This window comes from Pangasianodon hypophthalmus, chromosome 4, assembly GCF_027358585.1.
Source record: "Pangasianodon hypophthalmus isolate fPanHyp1 chromosome 4, fPanHyp1.pri, whole genome shotgun sequence".
Lineage (NCBI taxonomy): Eukaryota > Metazoa > Chordata > Actinopteri > Siluriformes > Pangasiidae > Pangasianodon > Pangasianodon hypophthalmus.
In genome coordinates, this window is record NC_069713.1 from 14492238 (window position 1) to 14512705 (window position 20468).

The 20468-nt window shown below is 38.7% G+C and overlaps 2 protein-coding genes across 6 annotated transcripts in view; one reads left to right on the top strand and one right to left on the bottom strand.

Moving 5' to 3' along the window:
- The window catches only part of col4a5 (collagen, type IV, alpha 5 (Alport syndrome)), a 51168-nt gene extending 48358 nt beyond the window's left edge, over nucleotides 1-2810 (bottom strand). Inside the window, exon 1 of the mRNA XM_026936327.3 lies at nucleotides 2528-2810. Within this exon, the coding sequence (XP_026792128.1) occupies nucleotides 2528-2617 (90 nt within the window). The 5' untranslated portion in view covers nucleotides 2618-2810. The remainder of the gene's footprint in view (nucleotides 1-2527) is intronic.
- A 705-nt stretch (nucleotides 2811-3515) lies between these two features.
- The window catches only part of col4a6 (collagen, type IV, alpha 6), an 82611-nt gene continuing 65658 nt past the window's right edge, over nucleotides 3516-20468 (top strand). For 2 of the 5 annotated variants that reach the window (XM_053233134.1, XM_053233136.1), the window contains exons 1-3: nucleotides 3517-3665; nucleotides 3848-3954; nucleotides 4088-4133. In XM_053233134.1, the coding sequence (XP_053089109.1) occupies nucleotides 3944-3954; nucleotides 4088-4133 (57 nt within the window). In that variant the 5' untranslated portion in view covers nucleotides 3517-3665; nucleotides 3848-3943. Of the gene's footprint in view, nucleotides 3666-3693; nucleotides 3955-4087; nucleotides 4134-20468 lie in introns of those variants that run through there. The other 3 variants (XM_026936439.3, XM_053233132.1, XM_053233133.1) reach the window with 3 other exon arrangements.

Genomic DNA, 20468 nt, shown 5'->3' on the forward strand with positions numbered 1-20468 from the left:
CTTTACATCAAATAAGGTTCGGTTACTGTATGAAATAAAGGAGTCGGTTATACATGAAGTGTACACCTATTATTCTCAATAGACATACGAGCCTGCTATGGCATGTGCTGCGCACACACACACACACCACACACACAAACACACACACCAGCACTGCTGAAGAAAGGTAGTTACAGACTTCCTCATGTGTGACAGGTTCAAAGGAGACCCTCATGATGTGCATTACAGCAGAACACCTTCACCTGGCAAGCAATGATTTCAATCAACAGAGCGCTAAAACTCACTTCCAGATGTACATACCTCAAACAACAGTCTTTATACAACTCTAGCCTTAAGAATCAATAGAAACACAGAGAAATAAAGAGAGTTAAACAATGTTCACGGCTGTCCAAACTTGCCCAAAATAAAAGGCCTTTTTCCCCCCTGAACTTTAGTACATGAAATTCCAGGTCATGTGCTGATGGACTGAAGGTCCACTAGGTGGCATTGTTTCACAGAGACAGGGGGCTGGAATCATAAGTGCACATTCCACACTGAACTGAGTTAAAAGGCTTTGGCATTCCAAAAAAAAAGAGGGGGTGTAGGTTCCCACACTGTGGGGTAATCCTCACTGGTTGAGAAGGTCGAGATTTCATCTCTGTAGCTGACACAGGACATGCAGCCATTGTTTTCTGTGAAACTTCTCTCTGAAATCATTTCCACCAGCCACTAAGAAAAGACTGCAGCTTAATTAACAACAAGACGACCATCATTTGCGGCTTTGGTTGCCCTTACTTGATACTTTTCCTGAACAGACAAAATTCACTCTTAGCAGCTAAACCTTTACTAGTTTACAATGACCACTTGCAATGACTCCATGTTTATGTGCTGAAATTTAATTTAATAAACAATGTCCTTCTCGACAGGACAGACCAGAGCACTTACTACTACAGACTTACTTCCTGTTTAAATGCCTGGATCTCTGTCTGTGTTATCCAGACACAAGTGCATTTTACAGTTCCATACTCAAACCTTCTGATCTACTTACATGCCTCTTTCGAACAGAGGGGCCTGTTGGAGCTGCACACAGCCTTGAGTAGCTCCTAGCATGATTACCTGGCACCACACACTGTCTTCCTGATAACACACACTGGCATCACTCAAACACACACACACACATTGACTATATATTGCCTAAAGACCTGTAGAAGTTAAGAGGTTGCACACATAATATGGCATGTTGTAAGTAAGGTTTCTTCATTGCACCGACCTGTTGGGTAAGGGGGCGGAGACAGATCTAATGTCTTACCTGATTCCTCCCTGATGAAATGGGGCGGAACCCCAGAATTCAGTGAAAGAGCTCTTGGATTCCTTACAGGAGATCCAGTACATTACTGCAGTCCATCAATGATGAGAAACAACACATGCAATCTGAGTCACTGCCTAGATCAGTGCGTTACAGTTCCTACTGGAAAGTTAAGGCATGTAAGTCATGCCCACAGAACCACTAATTGCGAATCCATTCCTCTGGTGACGAGCATCTCACAGAACATGCCCTTTCCTGTCAATCTTTGTCTTGGCTAATCTGACCACTGGACATCCGGGTGATCATTAATGACATCACCGAATAAAAGATCCACCAATTGATCACAGATATTAACTGAGTTAAAATAACAGTTTTATACATTTCATTTTCAGGAAAATAATAGTAGAAAGTTATTTGTGTGTGTGTGTGCGTGCGTGTGTGTGTGTGTGTGTGTGTTTAATCTGGAGTAATCTGAAGCAGTGGGTCAGGTGCCTCGGCTTGATGGAAGAAGAAAGTTTAATCAGTCTATGATCAGAGCTTGACATGCCAAGGCGCATCATATTCAATTAAACATGATGTTGCAACACTATCATCTGGTCTAACTGATGCAGCTACGGGTTTAAAGCTCTCAACAAAACCGAAAGCAACTTTTTTTTTAAGCAAAATGCATTAAGACACTAGTTTTTATTTCTTTTTTTTTTTTCAGAAAAAATGCAATGTTTTGAAAATATTTTCCAACCCCAAACACTAAGTGGTGACTAACACCATTCAGTTATTGATTTTGCAAAAATCTCTTCCTGCAAAATCGACTCAGATCTGGACCTCAGTGTCAGCAGAAACAGGACAGCAGCGACTCGGCGTGTTTGCACAAGTCGCGCTGTGCAGGAGAGATCTTTGTAAAGTAGGATGCGATGCGCTGCGCTGCGCTGCTCCGTATAGAGCAAACCCCAGAGCCGTCTTTCTCATTTCCCCGCGTAATAACACGCCAATACTACTAGTTTGCCTACCATACCGCCAAATAAATAAATACAATACTATATTTATACTTTTTTCTATTATGAATGCTATGCATCCACTTTTTAAAGTACGCTAACCACCTCTATTTATAAACTGCAGCCGAGACGCGCGTGCGTCGGGCTCTAGTCGCGCGCCATTCGCCGAAAACAGACTGCAAGTGAACAAACTTGTGTTATAACGTCACAGGACGCGGTGATTCCTCCACAGCAGTGTACAGGTACTTACCGCGCACTCAGACCGCTGAACCCCTACGGACACAGATATGAAGAGGAGCACGGCGACGAGGTTCTGCAGACTCTTTAACTTTTTATTCATTTTTAAAGAATCCACCCTCTCAACAACGACAATTATCACCTCGAGCGCGTATGGAACTTCTCATATTCCCCTGATAACTTCACTGTAATATGGAGTGTTGTTTTTTCCAACTAAAAAAGGCGGATTCTTCTCAAGTCTCCAGTCTCTTCAGCGATAGGACCGTTGCCTACTGCGACCTTAACTTTTTCTCTGACGCCTTAACCTGCGGGGCCGGACTACTTTCCAATTACTCCGCCTTTAAACCAAATAGTCCGTGGAGATCCCCCAGGCTGCTACAGCTCATTCCCCATGATAAACCTCTGAAATATGAAAAACTATCGTGGAAATAAATTGAAGTTTAAATCCACTACTTTAACCAGGGTTAGGATTTCTTCTTAATAATTGTAGTGGAACAGATATAGATTGAATATTGTTAGACTATTGCTGGACAGAGTAAAGTAATTAAAGCAGGTGAACTCACCCCTCTGTGGCTCTCTTTAACTGGGACTTTGTCATAAATGTAAGCTGGGATATTTTATATTATGTGTAATTTATTTTAATAGATACAATGGCATACATTAGTTGATTTAAACTAGATGAGTAAATTTTCTCATAGCTCATTATTGAGTACTAATCTTTTTTTTTTTTTTCCAGCATTTGTTTCAGCAACAATTCGAATTATTTATCTGACAGTCCTACTTACTGGACTAACCATCATCATCATCATCATCATCATCATCAGTACTATAATTATCCATCAAAATCTTACTAAATCTAATCTTATTTTATCTAGCGTAAATGTTTGGTTAAGTTGCATTGTTACTTGTGTGCAAGAATAGTTTATGTAACGTCTGAATGAGCACTATAAACCGTAATATGATGATAAGAGAGGACAGAAGTAAAAGTAGATAGAGATAGCAGTACTACTCCGCTGTGGAAGCGTGCAGGGATGTGAGGGCGGTGTGATTGACAGCTGGAAGCCCCGCCCCCGCGGCTGAGCAGCGCACGCAGCACGGTGAACGGTGTGTGAGTCGGGCAGCGACGCGGCGGATTTCAGCACTCGAGTTCGGTGAGTTTACTTTCCTTCAAATTCGCAAAGAGCCACTCCACCTTCAGGCTCTGCAGCCTTAAGAGTTGTTCGGCTGTGAGTCGGTTATCAGGCTGTATGTAGATTTATAAGCTTTCTGGTGTTGTGTGTGTTGTGTGTGTGTGTGTGTGTGTGTGTGTGTGTTTTGTGCGTATTGGCTGCAGATGAACCGCGCAGCGCGCGCTGAGCGGATCTGAAGCCTCTGCTCGCCGGTGAACAGAGGAGACACGACACATAAACCTTTTCTCCCAAATCACACAATGAAGCTTTGGTATGTACTCTGATTTTTAGCATCTTATTAACGACATGTTGGTGAAGGTCTCCTGCGCAGGAAACAGCACTGATATGCGCATTAGTTGTAGCTGATCACTAGATTCACCTACACATGTTTGTGCACTTTGCAGGTTTTGGGTTTTTGCTGTTGTCTTGTCTCTGGACTCTACATACGCAGTAAGTGCGCTTTGTTTATCATCACGTACATGAAACGTACATGACATCAAATATTCGTAAGTGTTAGTGGTACAAATATATATATTCAATCACTTGCCTCCACCAGCTTTCCAGAGGGGCTGTTTTTAGAAGTGTTTTAAAACATTGTAAAAAAAAAAAAAAAGATATTGTTTTCTATATCTCCTATAACTCTACTCTTAATTTAAAATTTGCTTTAATTGGAGCCTGAACATGGACTGCACAATGTATGCTATTGGTTGTTTATGGTTATTGGTCTTTGCATTACTGATATCATGCAAAAATCTACAAAAAATAAACTAAACAGGTTATTGTGTGCTAAGAGCATCCTAGCCCTGGGGTTCAGTATCAGTGTTTCTGAGTGTGATTTGATAAATCACAGTATTCACATGGTCCAACAAACGGAAATGATCTGTACTATGACACATTAAAGGGCGTATTTGTATTTTGTATTTTGTATTTTGTCAGTATCACACAACTTTACTTTCGAGGCCTACAGTTCGCAATCCTGTGTCATGATCCTGTGTCACTGCTTATGTAAATTAGAAGATAATGAAAACTTATCAATTATTAACTTCATTATTTATTACTGAATAGTGTATAATATTCACATTCAACTTGTACTGAGGCTGACATTTTGTCCTTTTGCGCTTTTTCAGAGGCTTCTTCAGCTTTTTTCCCAAAAACATAGTGCAAATACTTTTAGGATAATCTGAATGAATCATAATTTAGACAGTGACTTGCCTTATTAATTCTTGATGTTACTTCATTAACTGGCAAATGCTATGTTGTAATTCTGAACAAAGAGTGCTATGAATCATCGCTATTTAAACTTCCTACTCATGAATATGTAAACCACTATCTGGGTTGGGTCACACCCAGTCACGTAGAAGCTGACCGCTCGAGATTACAAACTTATCATTTTAATCTTTGCTCTTTCTGTAGTAACTTTTGCAGTAAGATATTAATGCCTTGGCCAGCTAATAAGGGAATAAACAGACCATATGAGAGCTGCTATAATGTTATACCCAGCTTTTTTCTGTCATTTTTTGTATTGTCATTCCATCTATATACACATAGATACACAGTGCATATGCATATATACACAGTGTGAGTCATTATAGGAGAGAGATAAAATCACACGTTCTTAGGATCAAAACAGGGGCTGTGCATACAGGTGTTGAAAGAGTGGTAATAATAAGACAGTGTAAACCAAGTGCATTGTCCAAAACTACAATTAGTAAGTTTTAGTTGAATGTCAAGTGCAGCACAAAACAAATACACAGTATGGTCTGGGTTAGAAAGAAAGGTTAAATCTTAATTAAGAATCCTAGTGGGTTCTTTGGATTTTTCCTTGTAACCCTTAAATGTAGGAACCTATAACAGAGGGTTTCCCAAACTAACTGTACATGGGTACTTATCCCAAAAATCTGTAACATTAAGTTGTCTATTAATTTAATTTTAAGAATGTTTCTGAATCAACAATTTTTTCCCCAAACCCTTATTAACTAAAAAAATAACCAGACACATTTATTGGATCTTGCCTGCAGTTCTGCCACAAAAAGCCAGAGGCCGCTAATGTTGATTAAAAATACACTTGTTCTAGCCATGAGGTGAAATGATGATCATGATGATGGTGATTTTTCACATATTTATTAGTAATGATTTGTATAGCCTATAATCCTTGTTATGCTCTTTATTCACACTGTTTATTAAGGATGTCTGTAGTCCTATTGTTCACGATATGACTTCCCCAGTATAAGACACTGATTATAGCAGTAACTTCACATGGGAAGATAGGTGAAAATCTTTATGTTTTAATAGTGAGGTTGGTGGCTCTCCAATAATACTGTAAGAAATGAAATTCAGTTTAATTTCATCATAGTGTGGACTTTTCCTCCTGTCATTATAGTTCACAAAACATTTAAAAAGAAAATCCCAATTTTTTCCCAACTAGACGAAGAAATGTAGACCCAAGCCCGGAAATGAAATAATAACCCACCTTGGTCAGATGTAGAAGGAACTCACAGAAATTTTGCCCAGCTTCCTTGTATGCACCCCTGGAAATGCATAACATTTCCAAATCAGGAAATCTTGCATGAGACAAAAATCAGTTTTCATGCAAGGAAATTATGCCTGTTGCAGATTCAGCACATAGGACACACATCCCTATACACACTCCCATCCAATCCCAGTTACAGCAGGAAATGGTTCATGAATGGTTTTTGAGGTGATATGTAACTACCAGAGACATATTATGATGAAGTGGTCTGAAAGCACTTCTGATGTGTTTATTTGTGCTTTTCTGCAGACTGCCAAAGATCAAGGGATGAAAGTAGAGAATTTGTAGAACACAATAGCACTAAATTTGCTAACACTTAGCCCTCACCCACCCAAGTGTGACTGTGATTGTAAACCATCATAAGTAGCAGTATAGGTCATATTACTTTGAGCTTGCAATAATAAGACAAAATACACTATATGGCCAAAAACTTGTGGACAGTTGACCATCACACCCACATTTTAGTTCCCCCCCTCCAGCTGTTATAATAGCCTCCTCTCTCCTGGGAAGGCTTTCTACTAGATTTTGGAGTGTGGCTGTGGGGGTTTGCCCATTCAGCCACAAAAGTGCCACATTAGTGAGGTCAGGCATTGATGTCGGGCGAGGAGGCCTGGCTGTTCAGTGGAGTTTGAAGTCTGGGCTCTGCAGGCCACTCAAGTTCTTCCACACCAACTTTGGCACACCGTGTCTTCATGGACCTCACTTTGCGCACAGGGGCATTGTCATGTTTGGGCACCTTAGTTCCAGTGAAGGGAAGTCTTAATGCTACAGCATACAAAGACATCCTGTGTAGTTATGTGCTTCCAAGTATGTTTGGGGATGAGCCACATATGGGTGTGATGGTCAAGTGTCCACAAATTTTTGGCCATATAGTTTACGTCTACAGACTCTTGATCTTAACTGATTATCCCCCGTGAGGCTTGGATATAGGGTTCATTAGGGACTCATTCCCAGTAATGTCAGTAAGGTGCTTGGCTCACCTTTTCTAAAGTGTTGTGTATTACACATGCTAGATCAGTGCTGTACTTTTCCAGGGCTGTATCTCTACTCATCTGTCTATGCTACAAGATATGGATTTATTTGGTCAAGCTTATTATATGCATCTTGAAAATAGCAATGATGTCAAAAATCAACTTCTTTTCATTTGAGGAGGCCACACAGTGTGATCAAAGCACTGTATCACATGATAAGTTATCTTCTATATCTTATCTCACCTAGTACTCTCTCTCTATCTCCCTCACACACACACACACACACACACACACATACACACCTGTTAAGGTATATGTTCTCTGTTGTTCAGGCATAGTGAAAATTGTGGTGTCTGTTGCCTTTTATTCGTTTGTATTGGTCTAAAATAATTATATGCTCAAGAGGTATTCAGACTCCTTTATACGGTCAGACGTTCTGGATATGAGGAGATGCCACGTTCTGGATATGACCACAAGTGTAGTGCAAGTGTATTAAGTGTGGGGTTGGACAATATGATGCTTTAATATTGATATTATATTGATTGATTATCATAACATACTTTATTGATAGATCATCAGTATTTTTATAAGTTAGTAAATATGAATGAAAGTAGCTGAAGCACTACTGTTTTGCTAAGTATTGGTGAGAGTATAGACACTTAGAGTATGGGTACTTAGTGAATATATGGGTATTTTGTGAGAGTGTGGGCACTTAGTAAAACTATGGTTGCTTTGTGAGAGTATAGGAATTTAGTGAGAGTACTGGTACATAGTGAGAGTATGGGTGCTTAGTAAGAGTACTTGTACTTAGTAAGGTACATAGTGAGTTCTAGTGCAACTATGGGTACTATGGGTAAGAGTATGGACATTTAGTAAGATTATGGGTACTAAGTAAGAGTTTGGGTATTTAGTAAGGTACTTAGTGAGTACTAGTGAGAATGTGGATACTTAGTGAGAGTATGGGAATTTAGTGAGAGTATGGGAACTTAGTGAGAGTATGGTTACTTAGTGATAGTATGGGTACTTATTTAATTGCTTACTGCTGATTTTTTTATTACTCCTTTTTTTGCTCCAGCACTTAAACACAAATTACACACTGGAAATCTGAAGAACGCTCCTGAATAACACTCACATGCACACACATACAACTAGACTGTGCAGTGTGTGAGCGCACTGCTGAGAAAGCCATGTTTGAGGTAGGAGAGGAGAGATAAATGAGAATCTACATTAAACAAGGGCACACTGACCATCCCTTATCACAAACACACTTCACACTTTCCCAAAGCTATCAGTCCTTCAGGACCAACATGTTTAGATATTTATGTGTATGAGCTGTTTAAGCAGTCAGGTCTTATCTCTGGAGACTCCCCTCCCTCTCCACATGCGGCAGAAAAATTCCAGGGCTGCCTGGCAGAACTTGTCGAGAGATTTTCTCTCTTGCTGCAGGTGTCACTTTCCTAGAACATTCCTGCAGGTTAAACTGAGGCTTACTGATGCCTGTGTTATTTGTTAGCGCCCCTCCTTGATATATCTCTGCCCTGAGGGTACAGGTTCTGTTTGAGGCTATTCTAAACTCCTGCCGTCAGCCAACACTTCTAACACCTTTATAGCTCGCTGACTAAATGGTTATAGATGGGTCACTGTCTGCTCTTTATGTTAAAGGTTGTAAATGCAGAAGTAACTGTTTTCTGAGCTTTTAATATAGCAGTGAAAACAAATCAGAATGGATGAAATCCCTCTTACTCTCCTCCTGTTTCCTTTACTCAGTTAGATCTTTAGATGATCACAGAGATTTTTATTCTCAACCTTTCATTAACTCACTATTTCTCTCATGCGTTATCTGTTTTGTTTTTTCATGACTAGCATAGACCACCGAGATGGCTGATTGTATCTCCTCAATCTATTTCTATCTAGTTCATCTATTACCAAGATTTCCCCTTCTACCTGTCTGCCTCTCATTTCTCTGTCTCTCCTTCTGTCTTTGTCGTGAGATACGAATAATTATAACAAGCAATGAGGTGATAGTTTAACCCCATGAAAACACGTCACCTCTTGAGAAGGGTTTCCTCCATAAATGGCCATGTCCTTGCAGAGTGAACATGCAGGACTAGATAAAGCCATAACTGTTTAAAGAGAAAGTTTTATGGCATGTCGTGATTTTATAGACCACATTGATTTTGTTGATTCTAATAAAGTAAGTTCAGATACAGCGAAAATCGCAAGCTTAAAGAATGCTGTTTGTTTTTTAAGAAAGATAGAAAGTTTAGAAGCCTCTGATAAACTGGTAGAAGTTGTCCAGAAAAGATCACGTAGTTAAGTGGCTTATATTTTTAGAAGCTATAAACTTCAGATCTACTGGGTACGCATAATATTATTTGTTAAAAAGATATATATTTTCCGCATTAATAATTTAAAAATTTGCCGACACATTTATTGTGCCCCCGAAGAGCAACACCAGTTTTAACATAGCTTGTTATATTTCCAGTTGCCATTATTTTTATTACAGTGTCCATGAAAAAGGAATGAATAACAATTATAACCAGGACCAGGAAGTAGTACCATTGAAGGCTACAGCTGACTCAAATGTGGATGTGGTTCGACAGACATATTTAATATTTTCATGTTTGGTCTGCAAAACTGAAATGTTAAAAATGACCAATTTCCCAATTTTTTTTATATTTTTATATATTGGCATTGGCAAATATATTTGCATAACAAATACTGGTAATTACCATAGGACTGGAATTCTCATATTAGTTATTTACTTATTCAGTTTTCCAGTCTCTCTTTTAATCTCTCTCTCTCTCTGTCTCTCTCTGTCTCTCTCTCTCTCTCTCTCTAATTTCTCTGTTGAGCTTTCTTTATTGCCTGTGATGGTTCTTCTGCTTATATTATTGCATTTATTTATAGTTGGTCCCCATTTGTAAGATTCACTATTTTTTCCGCTTGGACTCTAATCAGGCATTGTTACTGTACATACCTTAAATGGAATTATTTAAGAGCTAAATAGAATGTTAATAGCCTGTGATGAGATGTTGTCTGTTTTTCTGATTCAGGCTTGAGAGCTTTTGAGAGCTTTTGAGTCTCTCCCCCACCTCATTGTTGAGGTAAACAAAAAGTCAGAGGTCAACTCATACAAAGGAGACAGACTGGGAAATAAAGATAGAGAAAATAGCAGTGACGAAAGTCTTTTCTCTTTTACCAGTTGATTTATTTCACTTTTTAAAGGTTCTTTTTTTGTGGAGAAGATGAGGAAAGAACAGAGGGTTCCCAAAAGGGGATAATTAAATCATGCAAGTAAAACCTTACTTTGCTGGTCCAAAATATATGAGTGAATCAACAATTCACATATTTGTCCAAATTTTTCTAATGGGTTTTCACCACAAACTGAGAAGAGAGAGTTACCATGGTTGACATGTGAAGGCAGAGGATTGTGGCAGAGAGCAGAAAAAAAATGGTTGCCTTGTTTTTTTTTTTAAGTCTTATTTAAAAAGACACATTCCACAGGGTAAGATACAGTGACATTTATCTTTTCACAAAAGTGCTGTATGTACATGCCTGTTTCCCCCTTTTAAAATGTCATCTGTCAGAGCTTCTACTATCACAGCTTACATGGATTAATGCCTTTTCTTCCTCTCATTCAATCTTTTCATTGAATCTTTTCTTCCTTTACCTCTTCTTTTCTTCCTTTACCTCCTCTTGCCTTTGTCTAATGCCTTACTAAAAGCATTCAGGTGAACTGTTTCCTCAGTGGGTTTTTTCATTACACTTGCTGTCGTTTTCTCCCACGTATGACACACAAGTTTGTTTTATATGTTTATCACTTGTCTGGCAGTGAATGTGAAGAGACGTTATGTACGTTATGTTATGAAAATGGAAACTACTGATTTTTTAAAACATTCATATCATTAATATTGATCATGTTTCATCTTTCAATGCTCTTATCTGCTTTAGAAAAAAGAGACTCAATTCATATAACTCACAAATTGTGCTTAGAGATCCCTTTCAGTGTAAAAAAAAAATCAATAGAGACCCTTATGATCGTTGCACAGAATCAGTTTATGAACATAATCCCATGATCCATCCTATTCAAATAGTAGTCAGATGAGGTACATATGTACCATCATATTTATTTGTTAGAGCACTTTGTTTTATGCCATTTACACCTACTGACTTAGGCTTCTAACTATAATGCCTAAATAGTTACTATAATAACTATAACAGCTTCAGTAGTAGTTGAGGGTGATATCCACCGTTATGTCAGTTAAAATAATGATAATAAAAATCTAGCTGCCCAGGCTAAATGTCACAAACCTCACTTTGAGAACCACAGGTTTATAAACACTGGCAGTTATTCAGTAATCTATAAATATACAGTATATTCCAATAAGAATTTATAAACTGTTCAGGACAGTAATCACAGCTTTTTAAGTTATTATTATACTGATATTTGTCAATAAAGCAAAGTGACAGTTGTGGTTAAAATTTCAATGAAGTCCATAAAATTTAACCACTGCTCTGTCTGTGCTCTCTTCACTACAGAACAGGGTTGTTCAGGTGTGGGGAATGAAGGCAGTAAGGAATTTTCCCCTGCAGCTTTCAGGCCCTGCAGATACACATTCCCGCGATGGCATTTGTATGATGGCATTCTGAGATGTGTAACAGGGCAGGCCTCAGCTTAGTCTGCAACCTTCTACAAACTGGCTGAACCTCACCTGTTTATTCCCTCCTCCATCTCACCCCCTTGTCTTAACCCTTCAATGTATATTGTCATACATACAGATAGGGATTAAGATTAAAAGAAAAAACAACAAGGTGTTGGGCCACCACAAGTGGCCAAAACAGCTTCAGCGCTCCTTTGCTTAGATTGGAATCGGTAAAGATCTAAAGATGTTCATATATAGTAAGGATAGTAAAGAACTAGTAATACAATATATAGTAAGGTGTAGTAAGGAGCCACCGGAACAGCTTCAGTACACATTTGCACAGATTCTGTACGTTTGTGGAACTTTACTGGAGGGATGAACACTGTTCTTCCAAAAGATATTCCCTCAGTTGGTGTTGTAATGATGGTGATGGAGAGCAATGTCCAAAATGTCAGTCCAAAATCTCCTATAGGTGTTCATTTGGGTTGAGGTTTGGTGCCTGTGAATGATATAGCATATGATTTATTTCATTGTCATACTCATCGGGCCATTTTGGTTTCTGCCATCCAGGAAGAGCCCATCAGGATAGAAATGTTTTCTTTGATTACATAAACAATGTTAGCAAAGCAAGTTAAGCATTTAAATGTTCAAATAGGGAATGCACACATTCTTGTTGCTCTGTTTTGCTAATACTCTTGTGTGACCTTGCTGTCACTTTCATTTGTCCCATTTTTCTTGCCCACCTTGGGCAAAAGGAATATTCTTACGTTACCAGACATACTTTATACATTCTCTTTCTTCCTCTGTGCTTCCTTTTTTGTTAAATACTGCAGGTAGAATACTTCACAGCCTCTATGACCTTTAAGCCACCTCTCTTAGCTATAAATACCACAACAGCTTTACATGCCCCACTCACCTGTTTCCCAGTTCCCTTCTGGGCATGTGAGAAAGAAACGATTATAATATTCATAAATCAAGCTATTCATATGATGTCATGGACCACAGTGAGACGTGCAGAGAGAAAGAATCAGCAGCAGGTAGTAAATCAATAAAAACTAATCTAACCTAAATGATGCCGTTTCAGTAAATTTTAAAAAAGCAAAGGTTGAAAATATGTGTCATCGCTAGCATCATGGCCAGATGTTTTTCAGCTTTTCGGATAAGCCCTCAATGCAATTAGGCCATTTTCTCCTAAGAGTTTTACAGACAGTTATAATATAGTGCCTGTTTTCTCCTAAAAGCCATATCTAATCCTGCTTTGAGTCATTAGAAGCTCTGTTCCAGTTCGAGTACAGGTCAGTTGGCTAAAACAATCCACAGATGGTTCATACAGCTGAGGACATCTTGGACCACCTCTCTTTTTCACTATCAGTCTGTTCATCATGCTCCTCCTGTGTTCTTGTGCCTCTCTTTGATGTTATCACCAGAATCTCTCCACAGATTGAGTTATGGGCCTCAGGTAGAAGTTCTGAGGTGTTTTCTCAGCCCTGGGCCTCCTTGTCTCAGATGATATCGTGTATGGCTCTGGCAGGTTCTTCCCAGTTTTTTTTCTTCCCGTATCGTTGAAAAAAAAAAAAAAACAGCGTTTCTTAATGTGTTAATTTAGCATTGTCTAAATGTTCTTACTTGTCAAAAACTATTTGAGACAAAAGGTTTTTGGAGCTAAAATTGTTAATCAACCTTGCAATACTGGAGCAAGAAGCTTAGACACAACATGTGTTTGCCCACCAGGATTTCCTAAAAAGGAATTTTTCCATAAAAATGTCACTGTCACCTGTATTTATGCTTGGTGAGGCAGGTCCCGCATGAGTTGTATTCCTCTTTTTGTAGTAAGGGAAGTCACTGTTTGGTTTGCTGGTTGTTTATAAGGAAATGTATACTGTACGCTTGCGAATTTATAAACTTAATGTCTTGTTTAAATCCTGTGTTTTGAGATGTGCTTTTTTTTTTACAGCTAAGCTGCATGTATAGTAAACTGACTGAAGTCAAGATTTTCAGTGTATCTCAATATACTTGGCTTGCCATGGAAAACCTGAGATATATATGAGAAAACATATGAGATCATGTGTGTGTCCTGGGCCAGTTGTGCATTTCAGATGCAGAAAAAATAGATGTTTTGTGTAATGTAGTCAGGACAGATAAGATTGCTCATTACATTAATATATTACAGTAAAATGAATGCTGCAATTTTAAAGTGCATCAGAATTTTAAAACCCTTTCGAGCCTGACAATGAATGAATGTTTATCGAAGCTCATCTTTATATTGAAGCAAGTGTGTAAAAACCCAATTAGCATGGCGATGTTTACTATGCTTCACACAGTCTTTAATTGTTTCTTCAACATTCGAATAGGTTCCCTGTCTAGTATATAATAGAGAAATGAGACAATAATAGCTGACAGTCGTACTTTTTCTTTTAGTGACTGCACCTGTGTGGACAAGGCCAACTCTTGGTCAGAGGGGACATGACTTCAGTTCACTGGATGGTTGTTAAGATTCTCCTAAACACTGAATGTGTGTTCATCTACTTTTCAGTCCTGTGTCCCTGAATGAGGCAAAATTTATGAGTAATTATCTCAACTTGGGGGGCATTGGGAGGCCTTTCGTTAAACAAAAACCTGTCTGAACCATCTAGTGTTACACGTTAACTGTTAAATGGTCCATTGAGAAGTGGCAGATCTCACCACAACACAATTCCCCAAAGCCCCGGCAGACTTCCAGGCTCCTTCTGGTGTAAACTCTCAACTCCTTATCATAATATATAGTTTTTTCCATAATATCAAAAAGCAGTGCAACGCTTTGGTGTTGTGTCTAAATGTTCCCCTGGGCTCTGGTCCATAATTCTCTTTTTTTTGTTGGATTTTAATGGCTCCCCGGTTGGACTTTGAAGCCACAGTTTCTCTATACAGCTGAAGGGTTGTTTCCTGTAGTGGTGACTATGGGAGTCTGTTGCGGCATGTGGCCCGTTGAGCTCCATTTCCTGAAGTCACTGTGAGACACCGCAGAGCCCACATTTGTGCTTCGGCACGAGCAAACACCAGAGAGAGGATGTTTCTGATACACATCACTGTCATATCTGTATATACAATTGAGACAGACAGCCAAGTGCAAATGTAGCCACAATGAAAATGTAGTTTTAAACGCTCTTCTTAAAAGAGATTCACAGCCCACAGAGATGTTTGCTGGATGTGATGTAACATCTCAGAATTAAAAGCAAGGTGTCTCGTTTGTCGTGGAAAATGTACTGTCATGTGTGGACGGAACAGACTCACAGCTTAACATCTGTGTAAATACAAATCTTTTATTATGTGCTCTTATCCACATTTTTCCTAAGTAGATAGACAGGAGAGAGAGGGAGGGAGACACAAGAGAAAACTCGAGACAGATAGAGAGCAAAAGCTTGAGTAAATAACTTTCAGCCATAAAGTTCTGAGATATGACTTAGTAGCAAAAAAAAACAACAACTTTCTCCTGTTCCTTCTTCTTCCTAAACTGATGCATTTATCAGTTTCTTTCATGGTGTTGGTGTTTTTGTTTTGCTACATTTATGTTATGGACTTTTAACATACCGGAACAAAAACAACAAAAACAACCTCTCTGCATCTGCTAGTGTTTGCAAGTTATAGCATGAGCAGTAAAGTAACAGTGAGGACTGTGGCTCTAACCTACAGTTCAACAGGCCAAATACTGATGCACAGTTTTGAAATACTGATGCACTTTAAAATTGTAGCATTCATTTTACTGTAAAATATTAATGTAATGAGCAATCTTATCTGATCATGCAGTGTGTATAGAGGAAAAAGGGTGAAGCATTTAATTCAAAGAACACTATCTCAATTGTGAAGCATGGGGGTGGAAGCATCATGTTGTGGGGGTGTTTTGCTGGAAGTAGGGATAGTTGCACTTAAATAGATGGCATCATGAGGAAGGGGATTGTTTAGAAATATTGAAGCAACACCTCAAGACATGGGCCAGAAATTTAAAACTTTAAAAAATGTAAAAATTTAAAACAGCAGGATAATGATTTTAAGCATAGGCTTGATTTTGTCCATGTGATCCAAAACAAGAGGCAAAAAAAGGCGGTAAATATTTCAACAACTGATTTTATACTTTAGTGCCTTTTACAAGCAAGTGACAAGGGAGAACACAAACAGGCACACATGTCCAGAACTTTTTTTGTTATTTATGAATCTCTCTACACCTCCTGCTATCTATTTAGAGAAAACTACATCTCCACTTAGCACTGTTCCTATATATAAAACCTTTCAAGCTACGTACACTGAGTTTAGAGCCTTCCCTAAAGTTGAGAAAGTGAATGGGTTAAACCTTACTAACAACATTTAAAACTATTGTTTCACTCTCCCTGACTCTCTGGATATAACATATTTTCCTTCCAGGAGAAAACTTTTGGAAAAAAAAACAACTGACAAGCTTTGATATTGGTGCGTGTATAGCAGCTCTTAAGGATACCTATATAGCTTTAACAAAATGGCTTAAAGACAATGGCTGACCTGAATCCCATAGAAAACCGGTGGATTAAACTGAAAAAGCATGTCTGAGCAAGGAGGCGCATAGTCCTGACTGAGTTACAGTAGCACTGTCAGGAGGAATGAGCAAAAAAGGATTGTGAGAAGCTTGCAGAAAACACACTTTTCTTTAGGATTATTTTATATACCAACCAGTTTCCATCTTTACAGCTGGTATATATACATATAATCCATGAAATATTACATATTTAGAGTACAGGGACAGTTAAAGGTACAATGTAGCTGTTGGTGTAAAGTCTGGTTTAGATTACACAGTACGGACTGGTTTTTAGAATATGCCAAATGGCTTATCTTGACAAGAACTTTATGGACTAAAATTGTACTTGAATAAAAACTAACATGCCAGTTTTAGATTGCATGGATAAAATAAAGCCTATGCAATCCTAGACCTCATTGTAACAGTGGTTTTGTATGCAGTTAGTCTTAAATTATCTCTGCCCTGCATAAATGGCACGTATCATAATACATTTTAGCTGTGAAAGTATGTCTTGGCAAGTGAAACAGATTTTTTTTTAGGAAACATATAAATGCTATGAAAATCAGTATAAATTTATCTAATGGTGTAAAGCCGTTATCTGGCAACCCTCAGGATTAATGGGCTGAAGGTTGAAGACTAAATATATAAGGAGATTACTCTGTTTATATTTCGCTGGACGGGAATATAAGTGTTCAAGACGTAATAACATTCACATGACTGCTGAGTTTGAGTCTCATTCTTTGGATTCAGCTGTGCATCGGCCAACTCACAAAATCAGTGGTCTCACTGCATTCTCTTTCTATAGTCTTAGTCATCGTCTTCCCTGGCACAGGCCTGCGATATTGCTGTGGCTTTCAAGTGCTGCATTCACACCGTCCAGCCAGGTTCTTCTGTGCATACACTGACCATGTCTGAGGAGACGCTGGAAGAGGCAAATGGTGGCCCCAGTGTGCCTTAATGTACCTATGTAAGTTAAAAGAGAAATGAAAGAGTTCATCTGGATTTTAGTGCTTTGCCACCATGGCATTCTCGTATGGAATGGATACAGTGTGAGGAAGGATGTAAATTATAAATTAGTGGTCTCCTCACTAATCGTACTTCATCTGTCTCTATTTCTATCCGCAGTAAGCTCTATAGTTAATTTGTCTTGTGTATAGTGGATGCACAGTTGTTCAATATATTTGTTCAGAATACCTTCTTTCACACAAGGACAGTCTTTGAGATCTGCATAGTATTTATCTGAAAGGACATAGATAAGAAGCTTTATATAAACTATGGGCAACAAAAGGACAGGAAGGACACTTTCAGTACAGTTTGCAGTATTTTGAATGGTCAACAAAGCTTTCTGTTAAATACTCAATCTCTTGCTCTAGCTTTTGGTACAGTGAAAAAGTCCCCAAAAGGTCTGGGACGTACTTCTCATGTGACACGTGCATTATGCATATTATTATTAAATTAAGCTTCTCTGAGGAATTAAGATTTCATAAACATACTGCTATAGGCTGTGAATCTGTTAATAATTACTATAATACTCTTATTACATGAACCTGCGATATGATACCACATTTTTAATGTGTTATGTACCAACCACATAGGTTCAGTGGTCAAGTGTCAACATACCATCATAAATGTCATTAAACAAACCAACAAACAAACAACCAAACAAACTGACTGACTAACTAGCACAATAACAACAAGAATAAAAAGAAGAAGAAGAATTGTTCTTGTTTTCAAATTAATGCAGGCCAATCTTTACCCAAGGCACATCACAAATTAACCGCTGTGTTTAATATTTCTCAAGGCATACAGCAACTGAAGTGTGCACCAATAATTACAAAAATGCCATTTTTGTCTATTTAATGAAGTCCTATTTTCTTCAACAAAGAGTTTTCACAGGGTTTCTTTGGATAATTTATAGTTGTACCTTTCAAAAGAGGTTCTACTTGGAGCCTTTTCTGAAATGCAAACTGTCTGTCATAGATTCACCCGGATTCCCTTTGGGGTGCTAGACGGCACCTTGAGTGTACATGCTACTATCATCAGTCTATGGAATGATTCATGTGTCCACTTAAAATGTGTAGCTCAAGTGACACTTTGTGAGTGCTATAAGAATAAATTGCATAAGAACAAGACTGGAGAGATGGTTATCGGCTTTCTGCAAACTCCAGTCAGATCACTTACATGCCAGAGGAAGGGTTATGAAGAATGAGCCTAAGGTGTTGGGGAAGGGCTTTAATTCTTGGAAGGCGGTTTGATGCTGTTGGGATGGGGGTTGAAGGGTGATGTTTGGGGATCAGATCTTGACTGAATGCATAGTGTCTGTGGGGAGATGAGACATGTGGGGCCCTGGAACAAGGGAGGAATGTGGGAGAGGACTAAACAGAGATCTGGTGTGAGGAGCAGGAATGTGGTTAGGGGCCAGGGCTCGTGTTCTTCAGGTATACTGGTGGAGATAATGCCAAGACGTGTTCACAGAGGTTTAAATATTTGCCTTTCTAGACCCAGGACCCAAACCCCTCACCCCCCCAGCACACACCCTCGATCTATTCATTTCCCTCACTCGACCATCCATCTAGTACTTTTAACTCATCCCACTTATTTTGCCAAAAAGATCTTGAAGATTGCCATGCCTTACTGGCTCCAAGCATATCAGTTGCTGACAGTTATCAGGTAAGTTCAGGACCAAGTTGTTTGCAAAAGCCGATGTTGCATAGGTATGTGGCACTATACAGTTTTAAGCACACACAAACACACAGTAATCCTGGTAAAGAATTGTAAAGGGCGTATATATGGAATTTCCCTCTGAACAGATCATAGCACCACAGTGGAGCTTGAACCACCAGTATAAACTGAACCATAATTAGACAGTAGTGTTTTTAATGATGTTGCTTCTCATACTGAAGACAGGTATGAGACAAAAAATGGCAGTAAATATTTCACCAACTAATTTTATATTTTAGTGCTTGTCGCAAGTGGGTGAGGAGGAAGAGCACACACAGGCACACACGTCTAGATCTTTTTGAGTTATTTTTGAACTGCTCTACACCTCCTGCTATCTATTTGGAGACGACTACATCTCCACTTAGCACTGCTCCCATATAAAACCCATCAAGCTACGTACATTGAGTTTAGAGCCTGCCCTAAAGTTGAGAAAGTGTAGCAAATCTGAGTCAATATCTTAATTAGTTACACCAACATATTTGCATACCTAAAGTTACTGTGTTTCTGGAGAGTTTGATATTGGATACGATGCTTCCATTACTCGGTCAGTTGCTATCAAATTATTGTACATTACGTTACTAAGAGTCTTTTTTTTGCATCGCTTTATCAACAAAATATTTGTTGCTAGCGAGCAAGCCTAACTGAGTGAGTGTATCATTGTGTAGCTATGCTGGATGTGCAGACACTGGGATAAATATACTGACCTTAAAATATACAGTATTTTAAGGTCTCTACTCTCCAGTGCATGACTCAGAGCCTGAACATGACACTTCTGCTCCATTGGAGCAGGTTCTGCCATTTGTGTTTGAAAAAACATCAGATTAATTATAGAACTGTCTGTTAAATAATCTCAGCAGCGACCTTATATACTCTCATGTTTATGGTACTGTTGTGCAGCCTCTGGCTCTGACAAGATTAAATCATGTGTGGATTTTCACATTTCAGATATGCTACTTAAAGTGATCCTGAGGCAAAAAGTGAAAAATGGAAATATCACTGGAAGCACTATTGCTTAGCACATTTCTTGAACCAACAAGAAATAAATAGACAGCCATCCAGAAATATGTACAAAAGGCTATTTTTTTTTGTAAAGTATGAAATGACTGACACACACACACAAACATGCACACATTAACACAGACTGATGGGCTGCTGAATGATGATGAATTGTTTACTAGAGGATTGTGAGCTTTAGGGTTGTGCCCCAGCACATTTCTTTACATACCTGAGATGCGTCAGCATACAGTGAGGCCCCTAACAATTCAAACACATCAGATACCTCATAACACCACAGACATCTATACATCAAGACTAAACAATTTTCTCATTATGTCGCTTAAAGCATACCCACATTGCTTAGAACCGACTAGCATGCTTCAAAGAGACCTCAGTCAA